This window comes from Lampetra planeri, chromosome 78 (assembly GCF_965212315.1).
Source record: "Lampetra planeri chromosome 78, kcLamPlan1.2.h2, whole genome shotgun sequence".
Lineage (NCBI taxonomy): Eukaryota > Metazoa > Chordata > Hyperoartia > Petromyzontiformes > Petromyzontidae > Lampetra > Lampetra planeri.
In genome coordinates, this window is record NC_136183.1 from 972,661 (window position 1) to 990,283 (window position 17,623).

Genomic DNA, 17,623 nt, shown 5'->3' on the forward strand with positions numbered 1-17,623 from the left:
AAGGTCGCAGTCCCGACAGAGATTTAGGAGCGATGGAACCGGAATTATCCGCCGCTGGTGGAGGCCTGTCCGTCCCAGCACCCCGTTCCCCAGAGAGGTCCGTATTCGGGGCCCCTGCAACTGCAACCGCGGTGGGGTTGTAGGGGCAGCGGGGCCAAGTATCCCCGTCGCCGTGGTAGGCCCACTCGGTGCAAGAATCCATGTGTCCGGCAGGATCACAGCCGGGCCATCTACAGGAGGCACGACAGGCGCGCTTGCAGGTCAAACAGGTAAAGTCAGTGGCGCGTCAGATGCGACAGACACCGGCAAGGCAACGTTAGGAGATGACATATCCACACATGGGACTACGTAGGGTTTCAATCGGGACGTGTGAACGTACCAACGTCGCGATCCGACCCGAACGCGCGCGGACTGCGGGCTAGGGACCTCAATGAGCACAACCGGCCCCTGCCAGGGTTTGTGCAACTTAGGGGAGGTCCCCACCGGTACCTGTGGGCAGTGGAGCTAGGCCATGTCCCCCACTCGCCAGGGGGACCCACGATGAGAGAGCCGGGCGCAACGTTCGTTCCCCGGAATGAACGTTGCGCCCGGCTCTCTCATCGTGGCCGTAGCCAATCGGGCCGCCTCCCGCGCCTCCGCCACGCGCCGAGCGGCGTCACAAATATACTCGGGGAGGGGCTTAACAGGACCCCTCGCCCGCGTGCCCAGTTTCACTTCCACAGGCGGCAGATTCTTGCGGCCGTACATCAAAAAGAAAGATGAGTACCCCGTCGACGCATGTGGCGCCATCCGGTAAGCGGAGAGCACTCCAGGGATATGCAAATCCAAATCGGCCTGCTTCTCGCTAACCGTATGACAGAGCATGGCCGACAGGGTCCGGTTCAATCGTTCAACCATCCCATCAGTTTGTGGATGGTAGGGAGACGTCCGAACTTTCTTAGTCCCCAGTGTGTCGCACACATTCCGCAATAAGTTTGAAGAAAAATTTCGCCCTTGGTCTGTAAGCAACCTTTCCGGCGCCCCCTTGTCCATCACATATCCGAACAGAAATGCATCCGTGATAGACGCCGCCGACTGGTCGGGCAAAGGCCAGGCCATCGGCCAGCGGGAAAGATATTCAACCCCGACCAGCAAAAATTTGTTCCCCCGAGCGGACGGGGGAAAGGGCCCCAGAATATCCAACGCCACCAACTGGGGGAATATACGGTTGCTTTGGCGGCTTCCGCCGGGCACAATGGGAGAACGCCCGAATATGCCCGACGACGTCAGTCGTCATGCCGTGCCAAAAATAATCCCGCTGCAATGTCAATAAGGTTTTCTGCACCCCGAGATGTAACAACTTCTCAGCGTGCAGAATCCGAATCAACTCATATCGCAATGACGACAGCACAACAAGACACCAGCGATCGTGCAAGCCTTCCCTCCACATCAACAAGCCATCACGGGGAGCCGCTCCCGGCGTCCCATTGGACGACGGATATCCCCTTTCCTTCGCAGCCCGACTCCGCAAGGCCCCCAGCTAATCATCGAGCAATTGCTCTCGAACCCACACGGAACGCGGCAAATTCAAAACCCCGTCGGCCGGTTCCGGACACGTGGAAGCCGCGGGCATCTCCACAGCGGACATGACAGGACGCGGGGGCTGTGTAACCCGCGTGCACCTATTCGTGCCAGAGGCGCAGGTGGTTCCCTGCGGCAATCAGGAGAGCGCGTCCGCATTTGCGTGACGCGACCCCTTACGATATTGAATCTCAAACGAAAATTTCTGCAAATTTTCCAACCATCGTGCCAATTGGCCAGACGGTTGGTCAACTTTCAGGGAATATTGTAAAGCCGCATGGTCCGTGCGCACAATGAATTTATGGCCATACAAATACGGGCGGTATTGACGGACAAAATGTACTGTCGCCAACCGTTCCCGGCGGGTAACGCAGTAGCGGGTCCCCGCCGGAGATAAAACGCGGCTCCTGTAAGCCACAACGCGCTCGACGCCACCCTTAAACTGCGATAGGACGGCCCCAATCCCCGTGTCACTAGCGTCGGTATCCAGAATAAAAGGCAGAGTGAAATAAGGGTAGTCCAGCGTCGGCGCTGACGCCAAGCGATAACATAGGCCATGAAACGCCGCCTCCTCCGCCGGCCCCCAGCTGAACCTCCGGTTCTTTGCCGTAAGGAGGTGCAACGGCGTAGCGATCGTAGCAAAATTTGGAACGAACCTGCGATAATAGGAAGCGAACCCGACAAATCGACGCACATCACCCACCGTGGCCAGAATCGGCCAGTCCCGGACGCACGCCGTTTTCTCCGGGTCCGTGGCCACACCGTCAGAGCTGACAATGTGGCCCAAATAGCGCACGGATCGTTGCAAAAGGTGACACTTCTTGGGCTTAAATTTCAAATTGGCGGAACGCACCCTAGCAAAAACAGCATCCAATCTCTGAAGATGCTCCTCAAACGTACAGCTGAAAACAATAACATCATCCAAATATATCAAGCACGTGTCCCACTGCAGACCGGTCAACACGAGTTCCATCAACCTCTGGAACATAGCAGGGGCAGCGTTCAACCCCATGGGAAAACAATTAAACTGAAACAGGGCCCTCCGGCGTACGGAAAGCCGTCTTTTCCCTCGAGGACTCGTCCAGGGGGAGCTGCCAGAACCCCAAAGAGAGGTCAAGAGTGGAAAAAAATTTCGGCCCAGACAAGGCATCGAGGGAATCATCCATATGCGCAGGGGGTAAGCGTCCGCAACCGACACCTTGTTTAACCTCCGAAAATCAACACAAAACCGCAAATTACCATCCTTTTTCTTCACCAGGACCATCGGAGCGCCCCATGGGCTGTTGAACGGAGAAATAATGTCGGGGGCTAGCATATCATCCACTGCGCCGCGTACATGATCCCTCTCCACCGGGCTCAACCGATATGGATTCATCCGAATGGGAGCAGCATCCCCGGTATCAATATGGTGGGAGAGCAACGAGGTGCGTCCCCCAGATCGAAATCGTCTTTACTAAAGACGTCAGAATATTTATCCAACAGCACGCGAGGCGCGGATCGCTGGTCCGTAGTCAGAGACGCATTTTCCTGGCACAACCCGGTGATCCATCGATCGTCCTGCGACGTCGAGGTCGAAACCCCCCTTACGAGGCCCCGGTGAGCCGGATCATCATGGGCCGTGAAGGCGGTCGTGGCATGGGCCAGAACTGTTCCGGCCGGCACGACGACATTGTCCGCGCCTCAATTCAACACTTGCAAACACGGAGGCTGACCTGGCCGAACAATCGTCTGTGCCGCGACCAGCGCCAGGCCAGCCGTAACCGCGTTGGATGGCGACAACAACACCCCCGCCGCCCCCTTTAACCCCAGGCACGGGCTTCCGATAACGCAGTAGAATGAGCATCTGCGAGCCAGGTGGAATGTCGACCGAAACATCGGACAGCGCCTGCACCTGGCGGTCTGGGGCGGACTGGCCCCACGGCGACGGCAAAAAGAAAATCTTCCGGCCCGCCGGTAACTCAATACAATTCTGATCTACCCTTATCTGAATGGGCATCTTTGCCAGGAAATCGGTCCCCAATAAACACGGCACAGCGAGGGACCTGGAAATTAACACCGTCCCCGAAGCCGACGCACCCCCAACCGAAATACGCGCCTCCACCTGACCAACGATGCCGATACTCCCTCCGTTTGCCGCAACACATGAATCGTAAACCGGTCGTACCCGCGACGGCGGAATGGACAAGAGATGGAATATCACGTCTGAGATGATAGTGGAGGACGCGCCCGAATCTACCAAAATCCGCACGTCGATCCCCTGTATCGAACCCGGTACGGTTGACGACCCAGTAGCGGCTGCGACCACCCTCAGTGCCAATTTTCGCCACTGTGTCAGCGAGCGATGCGGATCCCTTAGAGTCCCCCCGTTAGAACAGGCCCCCGGAACGCATACCGACGGTGATGAATGAGATGACAGGCCTTGCCGGGTGTCTGATGCGTACCGACTTGCCTGACACGGCTGACTCTCCGGCATTGAAGGCGCGTCCCTGGCCGGGGACTCCGGCTGAAGAGGCGGGCGAAGGCAACTCCGACAGTCCTGCGCGAAGTGTCCAATACGCCCGCAGCGGTAACACGACGAGTCGGCCCGCCGCCCGGCTCCCCCCACGTCTCGGCGATCCATCGGCGGTGGCCCGGAACGACACCACTCCCCCTGGAAGAACCCACTGGCCCGCCGCCGCAGTGAGATCGCCAGGCCCCCTCTCGTCCGGCACGAAGACGGCCTTCGACGGAGTCCACACGACGGCGTCTCCCTCCACGGTCGGGCTCCCCATCCAGGCGGTCATCTCTGCCCAACGGCGCAAGTTGAACTGCATGTTGAGGCACTTGGCAGCCATCCGGGAGGTCAGCTGCTCATGGCCGCACACCGGCAGTGGAATGCCCAAGTCCTTGGACAGCTCCAACATCTGACCCAGTATCAAGGGCTCCAACAAGTCGGGCTCCGTCTCTGGATACGCGGCCATGGCTAGCTCAAGCACAGCGCCCCGGAAGGCCACAGGCGATTCCTCCATTGCCCATTGCCTCTGGACGAACCTGCGGTGTGCGTCGTCCTGAGGCTCGTACACTTCTGCCATTTCGTCGAACGCCCCTTTCAGTGTCGCCTTCTTCACGGCCGCGATGGAGCAGAAGAATTTCAAAGACTTGTCATCCAGGAGCGTCGGCAGAACTTCCAAGGCCTCCGCATCCGTCCACTTGACGGATCGGACGGCCGACTCAACACGCCACACAAATGCGCTCCAATCTCCTCCAACTGAGAATTCTTTAATCGTCGTCAGGCGATGGCTGCGAGTCCCCGAGCTGCTGTCTTCCGATGCAGGCGTCCCATGTGGCGGTGACAAGATGGCGGCTTCCCGCCGTTCGGCCACGGCCACACCCAAGATGGCAGCGTCCTGCTGCATATCGGGAAGGGCGGGAAGCCTCGCAGAGGCCCCAATGGCGGACGGCTCGGCCCCACCCGATGGCTCCCCGCTTGAAGGCCCAACGCGTGGCTGTCCCGGCTTCATCGCAGGCGCCACCAGGGTGACTAAATCCAGCAAAATGGCCCGTAGCGAATCAAGCTGGTCTGCCACGTGTCACCAGCCGTCCTCGGTGCTCGTTAACGCAGACGGCCCGGACGCCGCGACGACATCTTGTACTCCTGTCGTGTCGCTCGCCGCCACTTCGCCCGCGCCCTCCATGGTCGGGATCGCCACCGCCGGAGGAAGGTCCTCTTCGTCTTCTGAAGATGGCGTAGGTATATTCTTTTTCTTGAGATGTTTTGACATCTCGAAGCACTTCTGACCCCAGTGTAATAAAAGACTCCGTCAGGCACTGTTGGTCTCCGCTTGTCTTTTATTTAGGTTCTTCTCCGCACCCCGCTGGTCTCCTCCGCGGACCAGCGACATCTCGCGCGCGCCTCGCACGCGCTCCCTCGTCAGCTCCTCCACTCTTCCTCACACCCCGCTGGTCCTGATAAGGGACCAGTGTCTCCTCTCGCGTGCCACGCACGCTCCTCCGTTAGCTCCTCTACTCCCGTACTCCGCACACCGCTGGCCGACGGCGTGCTGAGGTCCTTCGGCCACGTGGCCGATGGCGCGGATCTCTCTCACCACCCAACGTGGCTCAGACTCTTAACTTCCCCAACTGACCCCGATCTCTTCCGGGCTCCCACTTATATCCTCTCCCCCCACGTGACCCTGACTCCTCGCCTACCGGATCGTCAGATCCGGCCTTCCCATACTGCCCTTGCTGGCTCCGCCCCCATTCACCTCGCCTCCCATTGGGAGCCGAGGTGAACGGTGGCCCCTCTCACACGCTCCGCAGACCAGGCTCCGCCTCCCAATACTCCGGGCCGTGTGATTGGGCCAGAGCCCAGCAACAACCCGATTTACGCTCGCATTACATATACAACATGCTCTTCGAGTGTCTGTGATGAGATGATACAAAACAACTGAGTTGCTGAGGAGATTAAGCAAGCACCATATAAATGCTAAAATTATTATAACATAGTATAACATAGAGAATGCTTTGGAGCTTATTGGCTCTAACTCCTGGTTACAGATCTACCCAACCCACAGGTCCGCAAATACTGGCTGCTCTTACTCTGCAGGTTGAACCTAGGAATTGAGTGTGCAACTTCACGTTATTTTAATTAAAAGGCCTGTGACAAAGGTGCATCTATTGGAGCTTCATTGTCTCAAACTTACACATCTACCGGGTCTCCATTTGACTTTGCATTGCCTAAGAAGTCCACCCACACCTCCACTTCCACAAACTGCTGGGAGTTGCCTCGCTCAGCCTCACAGTCAGAATTCTCCTCCTGCTTCACGTTGCCTCCATCGATGTGGAGTTGAATCTTCATCTTCACATTTTACCATCGCTTCTTCGCTCTTCACCATCACTTCTTCACATTTCACCTTCACTTCTGCGCTCTTCACCTTGATACATTTAATTGCGTCCAAGCTGGAATTAAATTCTGGTTCGTTTTTCAGCAGGGATGGGCTCATTGCAGCACTTGGACTTTCACAAGCCAATTTCAGACTCCGCTCCTTGGGGATCTTCTGATGTATGCGTGTTCTCCGGTGTATTTGAAGATGTGATGACAGTGCAAACGCCTTCCTGCAAAGAGTGCACTTGAAGGGTTTCTGTCCTGTGTGTGTTCTTTCGTGGTTGTGAAGATGTGATGACAGTGCAAATGCCTTCACACACACAATGCACTTGAAGGGTTTCTCCCCTGTGTGTATTCTCTGGTGTCTTTTAAGAAGTGATGACTGTGCAAATGCCTTCCCACACAAAGTGCACTTGAAGGGTTTCTCCCCTGTGTGCATTCTCTGGTGTTTTTTAAGATTTGATGACTGTGCAAATGCCTTCTCACACACAGTGCACTTGAAGGGTTTCTCCCCTGTGTGCGTTCTCTGGTGACTCTGAAGATTTGATGATTTTGCAAATGCCTTCTCACACACAGTGCACTTGAAGGGTTTCTCTCCTGTGTGCGTTCTCTGGTGGTCGTGAAGAATTGATGACTGTGCAAATGCGCTTACACACACAGTGCACTTGAAGGGTTTATCTCCTGTGTGCGTTCTCTTGTGTGTTTTTAGATGTGATGACTGTGCAAATGCCTTCTCACACACAGTGCACTTGAAGGGTTTATCTCCTGTGTGTGTTCTCTGGTGGGTCTGAAGATTTGATAACGCTGCAAATGCGCTTCCACACACAGTGCACTTGAAGGGTTTCTCCCCTGTGTGCGTTCTCTGGTGTATTTTAAAATGTGATGACTCTGTAAATGCCTTCTCACACACAGTGCACTTGAAGGGTTTCTCTCCCCTGTGTGTTATCTGGTGTCGTTTCAGAGGAGATAAACCTGAAAATACCTTTACACAGAAATTGCACTTGAAAGGTTTCTCTTCCGTGTGTGTTCTCTGGTGGATCTGAAGAGTTGATGACTGTGCATATGCCTTGTCACACACAGTGCACTTGAATGGTTTTTCTCCTGTGTGAGTTGTCTGGTGCTGTGTCAAACTTCCAGTACGATCCGTGCTGTTTGCACACTGGTCGCATTGTTTCCTTCTTGTACCAAGCTGCGCTGAGTCCCTTTGCTCCATCAGACCAATTTTGCAGAGGAAGAGTCAGAGGAAGCGTCAGCTGCAGACAGAAAAACATATCCACACCATCTACGTCAGTATCAAGGCACAGAGGAATGCATATATACACAGTCACACATGACTTACACATCTATACTTATTCATATATTCATGATATATATTCTTAGGTTTTTTCGGTAAAGTCACGTAGGTAAAAAATTTAAATTAATAAAAGTAAAATAAAAATCACGACGTTTCGGAGGCAACACAAGCTTCCGTCTTCAGGTGGAGCCGTCACAGCCACGACAGCTGTCTCAAGTAAATGAGAGATTACAAGAGCTACCACTCCGTATATATAATGGTTGAAGAGGGGAAGGGCCAAGTACGGCACACTTTTTATTAATATGGTAAGGTGAGGCTTAAGACTAAGAATAGACTGCATAACAAAAGACTGAGCCTTTGTTATGGAGAGGTGCGGTTTGTGACTACGCCTAGCCTACATAACAAAAGTGTGAAAAAAAGAAAAAACTAAACCTGGTAAAACAAAACTGGCTGTCTATCAATAACCTGTAATAGTTGTCTGTCAAATAAGATGGTGCAAATAAGTGTAGTTAAATCTTTTTTTTCCAATGATTAACCATGCAAAAAAGATTTAACTACACTTATTTGAACCATCTTATTTGACAGACAACTATTACAGGTTATTGATAGACAGCCAGTTTTGTTTTACCAGGTTTAGTTTTTTCTTTTTTTCACACTTTTGTTATGTAGGCTAGGCGTAGTCACAAACCGCACCTCTCCATAACAAAGGCTCAATCTTTTGTTATGCAGTCTATTCTTAGTCTTAAGCCTCACCTTACCATATTAATAAAAAGTGTGCCGTACTTGGCCCTTCCCCTCTTCAACCATTATATATACGGAGTGGTAGCTCTTGTAATTTCTCATTTACTTGATACAGCTGTCGTGGCTGTGACGGTTCCACCTGAAGACGGAAGCTTGTGTTGCCTCCGAAACGTCGTGATTTTTATTTTACTTTCATTAATTTAAATTTTTTACCTACGTGACTTTACCGAAAAAACCTAAGAATATGAATCCTTGCAGTCACGAAAGCTTCAAATCTAGAATTCATGATATAGTGAAAATAATTCCCCAATTCATCACGCGGGCTGTTAAGGCACACAATGGGAGGGTCAATGGTCATAAATATGCCTGGATGCTCTAGTATCTTCAAAATGAATGTTTACCCAAAACTCCACACACACAATTTCGGCTGTCTAGCTATGAAAAGAATATTTAAGAAAAATTCAGCTATAATAACAAAGTGTGTTGAAAATAATGCTATTTGTATTATACCGAAATGCATAAATGAATGTTCAATCGAAACTTCGAGGTGGATTTGCTTGAATGCTCGGATGAACAGATCTAACTTCAGCTGCATATGTGCTGAGATATTTTCCTGACTGTTTCCATTCTTACAAAACGTCCTAGAGGAAAACTAAATTAAACTATTGTTTTGATTTAACCTCCATGTTCAATAGTTAATATACTTTACTGCAAATACAAACTTGACACTGTCACACACTCGCATGGTAAAAAGGTGGTGGTGGTGTGTCCAGAACCATGCCTGGCCACCTTCATCTGCTCAGTATTAATGCTTCCTCACTTCACCATGTAATTAATTCAAGATGAATCAACATAGCAGGGGCCCACAATAAGTTCAGCTTTCACTTACACTATGTAACACAATTTTTGTCTCTGGATGGCTAGTGTTATTTTTTTTTATTGGTTATGCCCACAAACTTTCCTTTTGTGACCAGGACTTTACGTTAAGGAATGACACAAATGAACACATTTACTCATTGAAAATAGGTACATTTCAAAATATCACTGTCTTGGTCGCAAAAGCAAAGTTTGTGGGAATAATAGCCATTTTCTGTACTTTTGAGGCATAAGCAATTAGAAAATAACACTTACTACGCAGGGACAATTCTTTTTGTTACGCAGTGTTATCAATCATGTTTGCGGTCGGCGATAATCAAACTAATTGTTGAGTTCATAATGCAGTGAAATAACTGCGCTACAGCTCACCACAAAGATAAACTCTTAAATACACATGCATTTCACATGGATCATTAACATCTGACCTATAAACGTCATTATTTCTGTCTGTGTATCTGTCTGTGTACAAAACTTGCGAAGGATTTGGTTAAAAAAAAAAAGAACCCAGGTACCACGCCATAAGCCCTGTAAGTGAGCCAGTGCTATTCCATTTTCGCATCCGTCAACTTTAAAGTAGTTAAATTAAAAATGTAGTGCTAAAGTCACGTACATAAAAAAACTATTTACAAACTTATTTACTCTATATAAAAGTTCGTGTGTGCGTGGGGACGTCCATGTGGGTGTGAGTCCATATATGTATGTGCGTTGTGTCTGTGAGAGTCCGTGTGTGTGTGCGATGAGTCAGATGCCTTCTATGACCTCCTGTCACAGGTGCTAGCTCAAGTGGCCCCACAGGATAGAGTCATCTTGTTGGGTGACTTCCATGCCCGAGTTGGTCATGATGCTGGCACCTGGTCTGGAGTGATTGCAAGGCATGGGCCAGATCAGCTCAATAACAACGGTAGGAGGCTGCTCGATTTTTGTGCAGCCCATGGGCTTGTAAATACCAACACGCTGTTCCAGCATCGGCACATCAACACAACATCATGGATGCATGCCGGGTCCAAGCAAGAACATCTTCTGGACTACATAGTGACGGAACAGCGGATGCGGACCCATGTCCTTGACACCAGGACCTACCGTGGAGCTGATCTGCCCATCGACGTCTCAGGATGGCGGCGGCGTGTGCAGTGGTGTGTGAGTTGTGCTGCGTGAGTGAGTGTGAGCTGTGCATGAGAATGAGCTGCGTGTGAGCTGTGTGTGAGTGTGTGTGAGTGAGCTGAGTGTGTGTGAGTGAGCTGTGTGTGTGAGTGAACTGTGTGTGTGTCTAAATTGTGTTTAAATTGAGATTGACGGGTGCAGGGGGGTTTAATCGAGACGCCATGCCCTGTGCGTTGTGCTGTCAGGAAGGCCCATTTGCGGACACGTCGCATCTATATATATTGCCAAACGTGTTTAAGTTTTTGTCTTGTGCACCACTGCCTAAGCAGTGTGGCTTACAGTTAACGACGAGTGAGAGAGCGAGGCCTTGCCTGGATTGGGCCGAGGCATACCCCTTCACCCCCCACCCCCCGCTGATTGGAAGCAGTGGCGCAGCATGGGGAAGGATAAACTCAATTTAAAGGGATACAGCTAAAGGATAAAGCCTACATGTTCGACAAACTAAACTTGTTCTTTGTTCTAATGTTCTAATGTTCACGCTGTCAACTCGCCGACATCTTCGAGATTTTAACTGAGGATGCTTGGTTGAGGATTCGAAACAACTGCCTCACTCTTCACCACGATCACTGTGGGGGTATGAGTACAGCAGCAAAAACTACTGCAGCTGCAGCTGTGCCACGGGTGGGGCGGAGGCAGCGGCTGCAATCCGTCAGGGCTGACGCGTGGCGGTGTTCACTGCGTGGAGAGAGACGCCACCACCCACACGGAGGTTGCGGCCTAGCTCACGCTCCCCACGTACCCCCCTGCTTGCCTGGATATCCCTGCCGGCGAAAGTGCGATGCATGGAGAGAGAGACACCACCCACACCGAGGTTGCGGCCTAGCTCTCTCCCTCAAGCTCCTCCAAAAACTCTAGCACACGGGCGAGAAGCCGTGTATGTGTGACGAGTGCGGCAAGACATTTCTCAACGCTCGGCCTACAAGTATATATATGTTTTTCTTTTCGCTTGTGTGTTAAACTGTGTGCAACCCTGATATTTTAAAGATGGCAATTCTCCTGCTGTGTATCCTACTGCTGTCCCTCCCAGCTATATCTAGTGCCACACTCAACTCTACAAACGGATACCCGCCTAACTTCGCGTCCATACTTGTTGCTCAATTTTCCACTACACTTGCTAATGAAACAGCTTATAGACACTTCTAACTTTATCTTTGTCCCATTACTTCACCAGTACTCCTTCCAAACTTCATTCTGCTCTTAAAAACATTACCAACTGCGAGCTGCTGCTATTTGTCCAAGGTTCGCCGCTCTTCATCCTTTCACAGAAAATACCTGTGCAGACTATTAATTCTACTTTTCTTGTTTCTGGGTGGTATTGAGCTTCATCCTGGCACAAATGTAAAGAACTTGTATAATCCTGTAGATTTTTCTGGCAGAAAAGGTGTCGGTGTTCTACATGTCAACATCAGAGGGCCTGTGATTAAATGAAGTCAACTAAAACTTGAAGTGGCAAATCTGGACCGGGACATTTTTTGCCTAAAAGAAACATTCCTCACTCCTGCCGTTAATGACTTGCAAATTACGATTGACAACTACAACCTTTTTCGGCGTGACCGAGGATCTAAAGGAGGTGGAATTGCCATCTATGTTCATAATGCTATTGCATGTTCACCAGCTCACTCCTTGTTTAAAAAATGTTGCTTTGAAGGTCTGGCTCTCAGAATAACTCTCCCAACTAATCAACAGATATTGGTAGTGTGCTGCTATAGACTGCCTAGTGGGAAGGATGTTGAAGCTGTGTCTGCACCGAGAGAGCTTCTTGGGGGCCTCCCGAAAGGTGAAATAGTTTGTGGGTGATCTAAATTAGAATTGGCTAAACCCACCGGCCGTGGTCACAAATTTTGCAGATTAATTTAGCCTGTTTCAATTAATAAATATCCCCACAAGACCCAACCTAAAAAATCCGGGACAGTCATCTCTGCTAGACGTCCATATTGACAAATACCCCTCACAATTCGCACTGACTAGTGTTCTGGCTAATAACCTTAGTGATCACTCCTTCATATTTGGGGTGAGATCATCAGCCAGACCCAAAGCCCCCCCTAAATTGGTTGAGAAGCACTCTGAGAGAAACTTTAGCATTCAGGCATTTACTAATAATGTGCTTCACTCGGATATTGACAAGGTCTGTGATATCCCAAACCTGACTACGGCTTGGGAGACCTTCAGATACACGTTTCTCCAAATTATTAACAAACATGCTCCGTTTATATGATTACTAAGCTCATGAAAACTAGGGACAAGGCTTGGGCATGTGCTCAGAAAATGTGTTTGGTCAATGACTGGCTATAATGCAGGATTTTTAAAAAACACGGCATGCAAAAAATGCCTACTTTTCCTCCACTCTCCTGGAATCACGTGGAAGTGACAGGATCTTCTGGAAAACAAAAAAAAAATATCGAAAAGGCATCCAAAACAGATAATCTGCCCGTTGAGCTTGACCGAAATGGGGAATATTTTTCAGAGCCCAAAAAAATTGTTGACAATTTTAACCTTCATTTTTCTGAAGCTGGTAACCTTTTTGATAATGTACTGGGAGTCACCCCTGCTCATGCAAATTCCTATACCCTTGTCCAAACATTAAACGAATTTAGTTTCCAGCCAATCCACAAAAGTAATGTTCTGAAACAACTGTCCTACCTCAAAGGGTCCTCCCCTCTAACGGAGAAGATAGTATTCCCGTCTTTGCTCTGCTAACTGTTGGTCACATAATATATAAACCTATAGCCCATATTTTCAACCGGTCCATCAAAGAAGCATCAGTACCTCTAGAATGGAAACATTCCTATGTTCGTCCACTTTACAAAGGGGGCCCTAAAGATGATCCAAATAACTACCGACCAATCCCAATTTTGTCCCCGTTGACAAATGTTTTAAAAAAATTATTGAACTACCAAATTAACAGTTTTCTGTCCGACAACAATCTATTACATCGAAAACAATCTGGGTTACGAAAAAAATACAGCACCACATCTGCTGCATTAGTAGCCTTGATAATTTGTAGTACTGCGCCAGTCTTTTTCTTGACTTGTCCAAAGCCGTTGATACAGTCGACCACAACACCCTGCTTAGTAAACTAAGTTGCCTCGGTTTCTCCAAACACGCAGTAGAATGGTTAAAAATGTACCTCTTTTCTCGCACCCAAACTGTATTCACAGATGGTTGAAGGTCAGTGTTAAGATAACAAAAGGGATTCCACAGGGTTCCATCCTTCGGCCCCCTCTTGTTCTCTCTTTATGTCAATGACTTGGGCACTGATCTAAATCATTCCAGGGTAAATCTTTTGTAGATGACACGATACTGATTACTGCTGGCCGCTCTCCAGATGACGTGATTGCTAAGCTCCAGGGTGATTTCAACAAACTACAACATCAGCTAGTTGCTCTTAAACTAGTCCTGAATACCTCCAAAACCAAGGTGCTATGCTTCTCACCAGGACTAAAGCGGGAAGTTATTTTCCCCCAATTACATTCCTTAAATAATGATCAAATAGAGCAAGTCAAGATCTATAAGTATCTTGGGGTCATCCTGGATTCAAAACTGAATTTTGAAGATCACATTGATTATAGTGGTAAAAAGACAAAAATAACAATTGGTTTTCTGTATCGACACAAGCACTGCTTCCCGTTAGGAATTTGATCAAATCTACCATACTGCCTCTACTTGATTACTGTGACATCGTATATAAATCAGCCCCACAGTACTGTACTGAAGAAGCTTGACTCAATTTATCACTCGGCCTTAGGATATGCATTTAACTGTCAATATAGGACTCACCACTGTGATCTCTACATTGGGTCAAACTTAACATCTCTTAACGTTCGACGGCTTGTGCACCAGATCTTATTTATTCACGATGTACTTACAAAAAAATCTGCAGACTACCTGCTGGTTCCCCTCTCTGTTTCGAAGAAAAAGTATGTGACCTAAGGTCTTCGCTCATTTACCAGCTTCACATTCCTTATTGCCGTACAAAAACTGGAGGAAGGGCCTTTGCTATTGATGCCCCCAGGGTCTGGAATGCTATTGCCATGTTGTTTTATGTCATTGTGAAATTTCGGTCACAGTTCCTATGATCACTGTTACATTGCTTTTATGGCTTTATTTTGTGATTTCGAAAACGTTATTTGGTTTGACCATGTTTGTTTGCTGTAGTACGGAGTTAAGACTGATGGCTTTAATATAAGTTTTCCTGTGGTTGTTGTTTGACTTGCATCCCACTGGGATTTTTGCACACAACGTTGGTGTACGATGCTTTCTGGAAGATTTTGCTGTTCTTTACTGGATGTTTCTGTTTGCGCATAGTCACTTGAATATGTTTTCTTGTTCGTGTTTTTGTTTTTTGTTTGTTGCGGTTGCACCCGATTCAAGAGCTGAATGGCTCACAGGGAAATACCAAATAAATTAAACTGAAACTGACTTGTCATCTGTAAGATGCGCCTGCCATTCTTCCACTCCAGTGGTGGGTGTACACCCAGGACCCCATTCAAGCCCTTTGTGGCATTGTCTCAGCCAGCTGATGAAATTTGCAAGTGAGAAGTTAATCTTCCCTTGCGGTTGGGATTGGCATCGTCCCCCACTATTCCTGATGTCGAGGGGAAATGGGCGAGGTTTAGGACTGTGGCTCATGCAGCTGCAATGGCTGCTTTGGGTACACGGTCCAGACCTCCCCAGCGATCCTGGCTGACAGAGGTGTTCAAGCTGGCTGAGAAAAAGCGACAGGCCCACTCTCATCGCCTACAGCATCCCACGTCGGAGAATGAGGAGGCATACCGCAGCCTTCGCTCAGGGGTTTGGAGAGCCGTGAAGCACTGCAAGGATGGGTGGTGGTCGCAGGTTGCTGAGTAGATGGAGTCTGCCTCAATGGCCCCCGATCACAAATCGCTCTTTAATTCCATCAAAAAAGCAACCTGCAGCGCCACACCTATTACCCTCATTAGGGGAAAGAGTGGTGACCTAATCTCTGACCCCCAGGAACAGCTTTGCAAACTTGCTGAGCATTGTGGAGATGACCCTGCTGAGGCTGCGATGCCTCAAATATTGGTAGAAGTCACCCCGTGTGAGTGGCTGGCAGAGGTGCCATCTGTTCAGGAAGTACTGAAGGCGATCCAGAGTCTGAAACCAGTAAAGGCACCAGGCAGAGATGATCTCCCAAGCAAAATGCTGAAGGTGGCGTTTGTGCAGACTGCCCTAGTGAGGGAAAAACGTATTCGATCCCCTGCTGATTTTGTACGTTTGCCCACTGACAAAGAAATGATCAGTCTATCATTTTAATGGTAGGTTTATTTGAACAGTGAGAGACAGAAACACAACAACAAAATCCAGAAAAACGCATGTCAAAAATGTTATAAATTGATTTGCATTTTAATGAGGGAAATAAGTATTTGACCCCTCTGCAAAACATGACTTAGTACTTGGTGGCAAAGCCCTTGTTGGCAATCACAGAGGTCAGACGTTTCTTGTAGTTGGCCACCAGGTTTGCACACATCTCAGGAGGGATTTTGTCTCACTCCTCTTTGAAGATCTTCTCCAAGTCATTAATATTTTGAGGCTGACGTTTGGCAACTCGAACCTTCAGCTCCCTCCACAGATTTTCTATGGGATTAAGGTCTGGAGACTGGCTAGGCCATTCCAGGACCTTAATGTGCTTCTTCTTGAGCCACTCCTTTGTTGCCTTGGCCGTGTGTTTTGGGTCATTGTCATGCTAGAATACCCACACACGACCCATTTTCAATGCCCTGGCTGAGGGAAGGAGGTTCTCACCCAAGATTTGACGGTACATGGCCCTGTCCATCGTCCCTTTGATGTGGTGAAGTTGTCCTGTCCCCATAGCAGAAAAACACCCCCAAAGCATAATGTTTCCACCTCCATGTTTAATGGTGGGGATGGTCTTCTTGGGGTCATAGGCAGCATTCCTCCTCCTCCAAACACGGCGAGTTGAGTTGATGCCAAAGAGCTCCATTTTGGTCTCATCTGACCACAACATTTTCACCCAATTGTCCTCCGAATCATTCATATTTTCATTGGCAAACTTCAGACGGGCATGTATACGTGCTTTCTTGAGCAGGGGGACCTTGCGGGCGCTGCAGGATATCAGTCCTTCACGACGTAGTGTGTTACCAATTATTTTTTGGTGACTATGGTCCCAGCAATCTTGAGATCATTGACAAGATCCTCCCGTGTAGTTCTGGGCTGATTCCTCACCGTTCTCATTTTCATTGCAACTCCACGAGGTGAGATCTTGCATGGAGCCCCAGGCCGAGGGAGATTGACAGTTCTTTTGTGTTTCTTACATTTGCGAATAATCGCACCAACTGTTGTCACCTTTAATTTCGATTTAAAGCTTTCGCGACTGCAGGGATTCATCCTCTTGGTTCTTTCGGTAAAGTCACGTAGAAGGGAAATAATAAAATAATAAAAATAAAACATAAAAAAAATTATTCTCACGACGTTTCGGCCACAACGCAAGCAGCCATCCTCAGGTGAAGAACAGGTCTGTCGGAAAGACAGCGTCTGAATGAAACACCACCAGGCTTGGAGCGTATATTTAAGCTGGGTTGGAGAAGGAAGAGCGCGTTGACAAACTAATTTGCATATCAAGAGGAATTTAGCATATTTATGGAAAATGCAGATATGGGATTAGTCATTACTTGTGGAATTCGTAGGAGGTGAGCGGGGGGTTTCAAAGTCAATTACGATACTATATATTACCTTTTACATTGTATTAAACATTACACTTTTATACTATTTATTATTATACAATCTGCTATACACTATTCCATTGACCGTCGCGTGTATAGTGAATATACAGCAGTGTGGTATACAGTAGGGTGGGTAGAATAATACATAGTATAATATTACAATGTATAGTCTAAGGTATAGGGTGGTGTATAGTAATACAGTATATAATTTAATGTTGGGTTTGTCTATGGCAGTATATAGTACAGGGTAGACCCGTGTGATGTAAGAGAAAAAAGTTTAGCTGGAAGCATATTATATTTTTTGCGACATAGAAATGTAATGTATTACTTACTGTTAGTAGCTCAGCTTATTGGAGAGTATATTTAGTATACTGATGATACTGATGTAGTTTATACTTTAGTTTTTTTACGTGGTGGTTTAGTTGC

At 48.5% G+C, this 17,623-nt stretch overlaps 1 protein-coding gene across 1 annotated transcript; it reads right to left on the reverse strand.

Moving 5' to 3' along the window:
• Window positions 1-5,129: 5,129 nt before the first annotated feature.
• Window positions 5,130-7,768, reverse strand: LOC144738219 (uncharacterized). The gene is made up of 2 exons (XM_078621216.1): window positions 6,453-7,768; window positions 5,130-5,333 (listed from the first exon to the last, which is right to left on the reverse strand). Exons 1-2 carry the CDS (start codon window positions 7,635-7,637, stop codon window positions 5,130-5,132), a joined length of 1,389 nt encoding a protein of 462 aa, XP_078477342.1. The 5' UTR covers window positions 7,638-7,768.
• Between the last annotated feature and the right edge of the window lie 9,855 nt (window positions 7,769-17,623).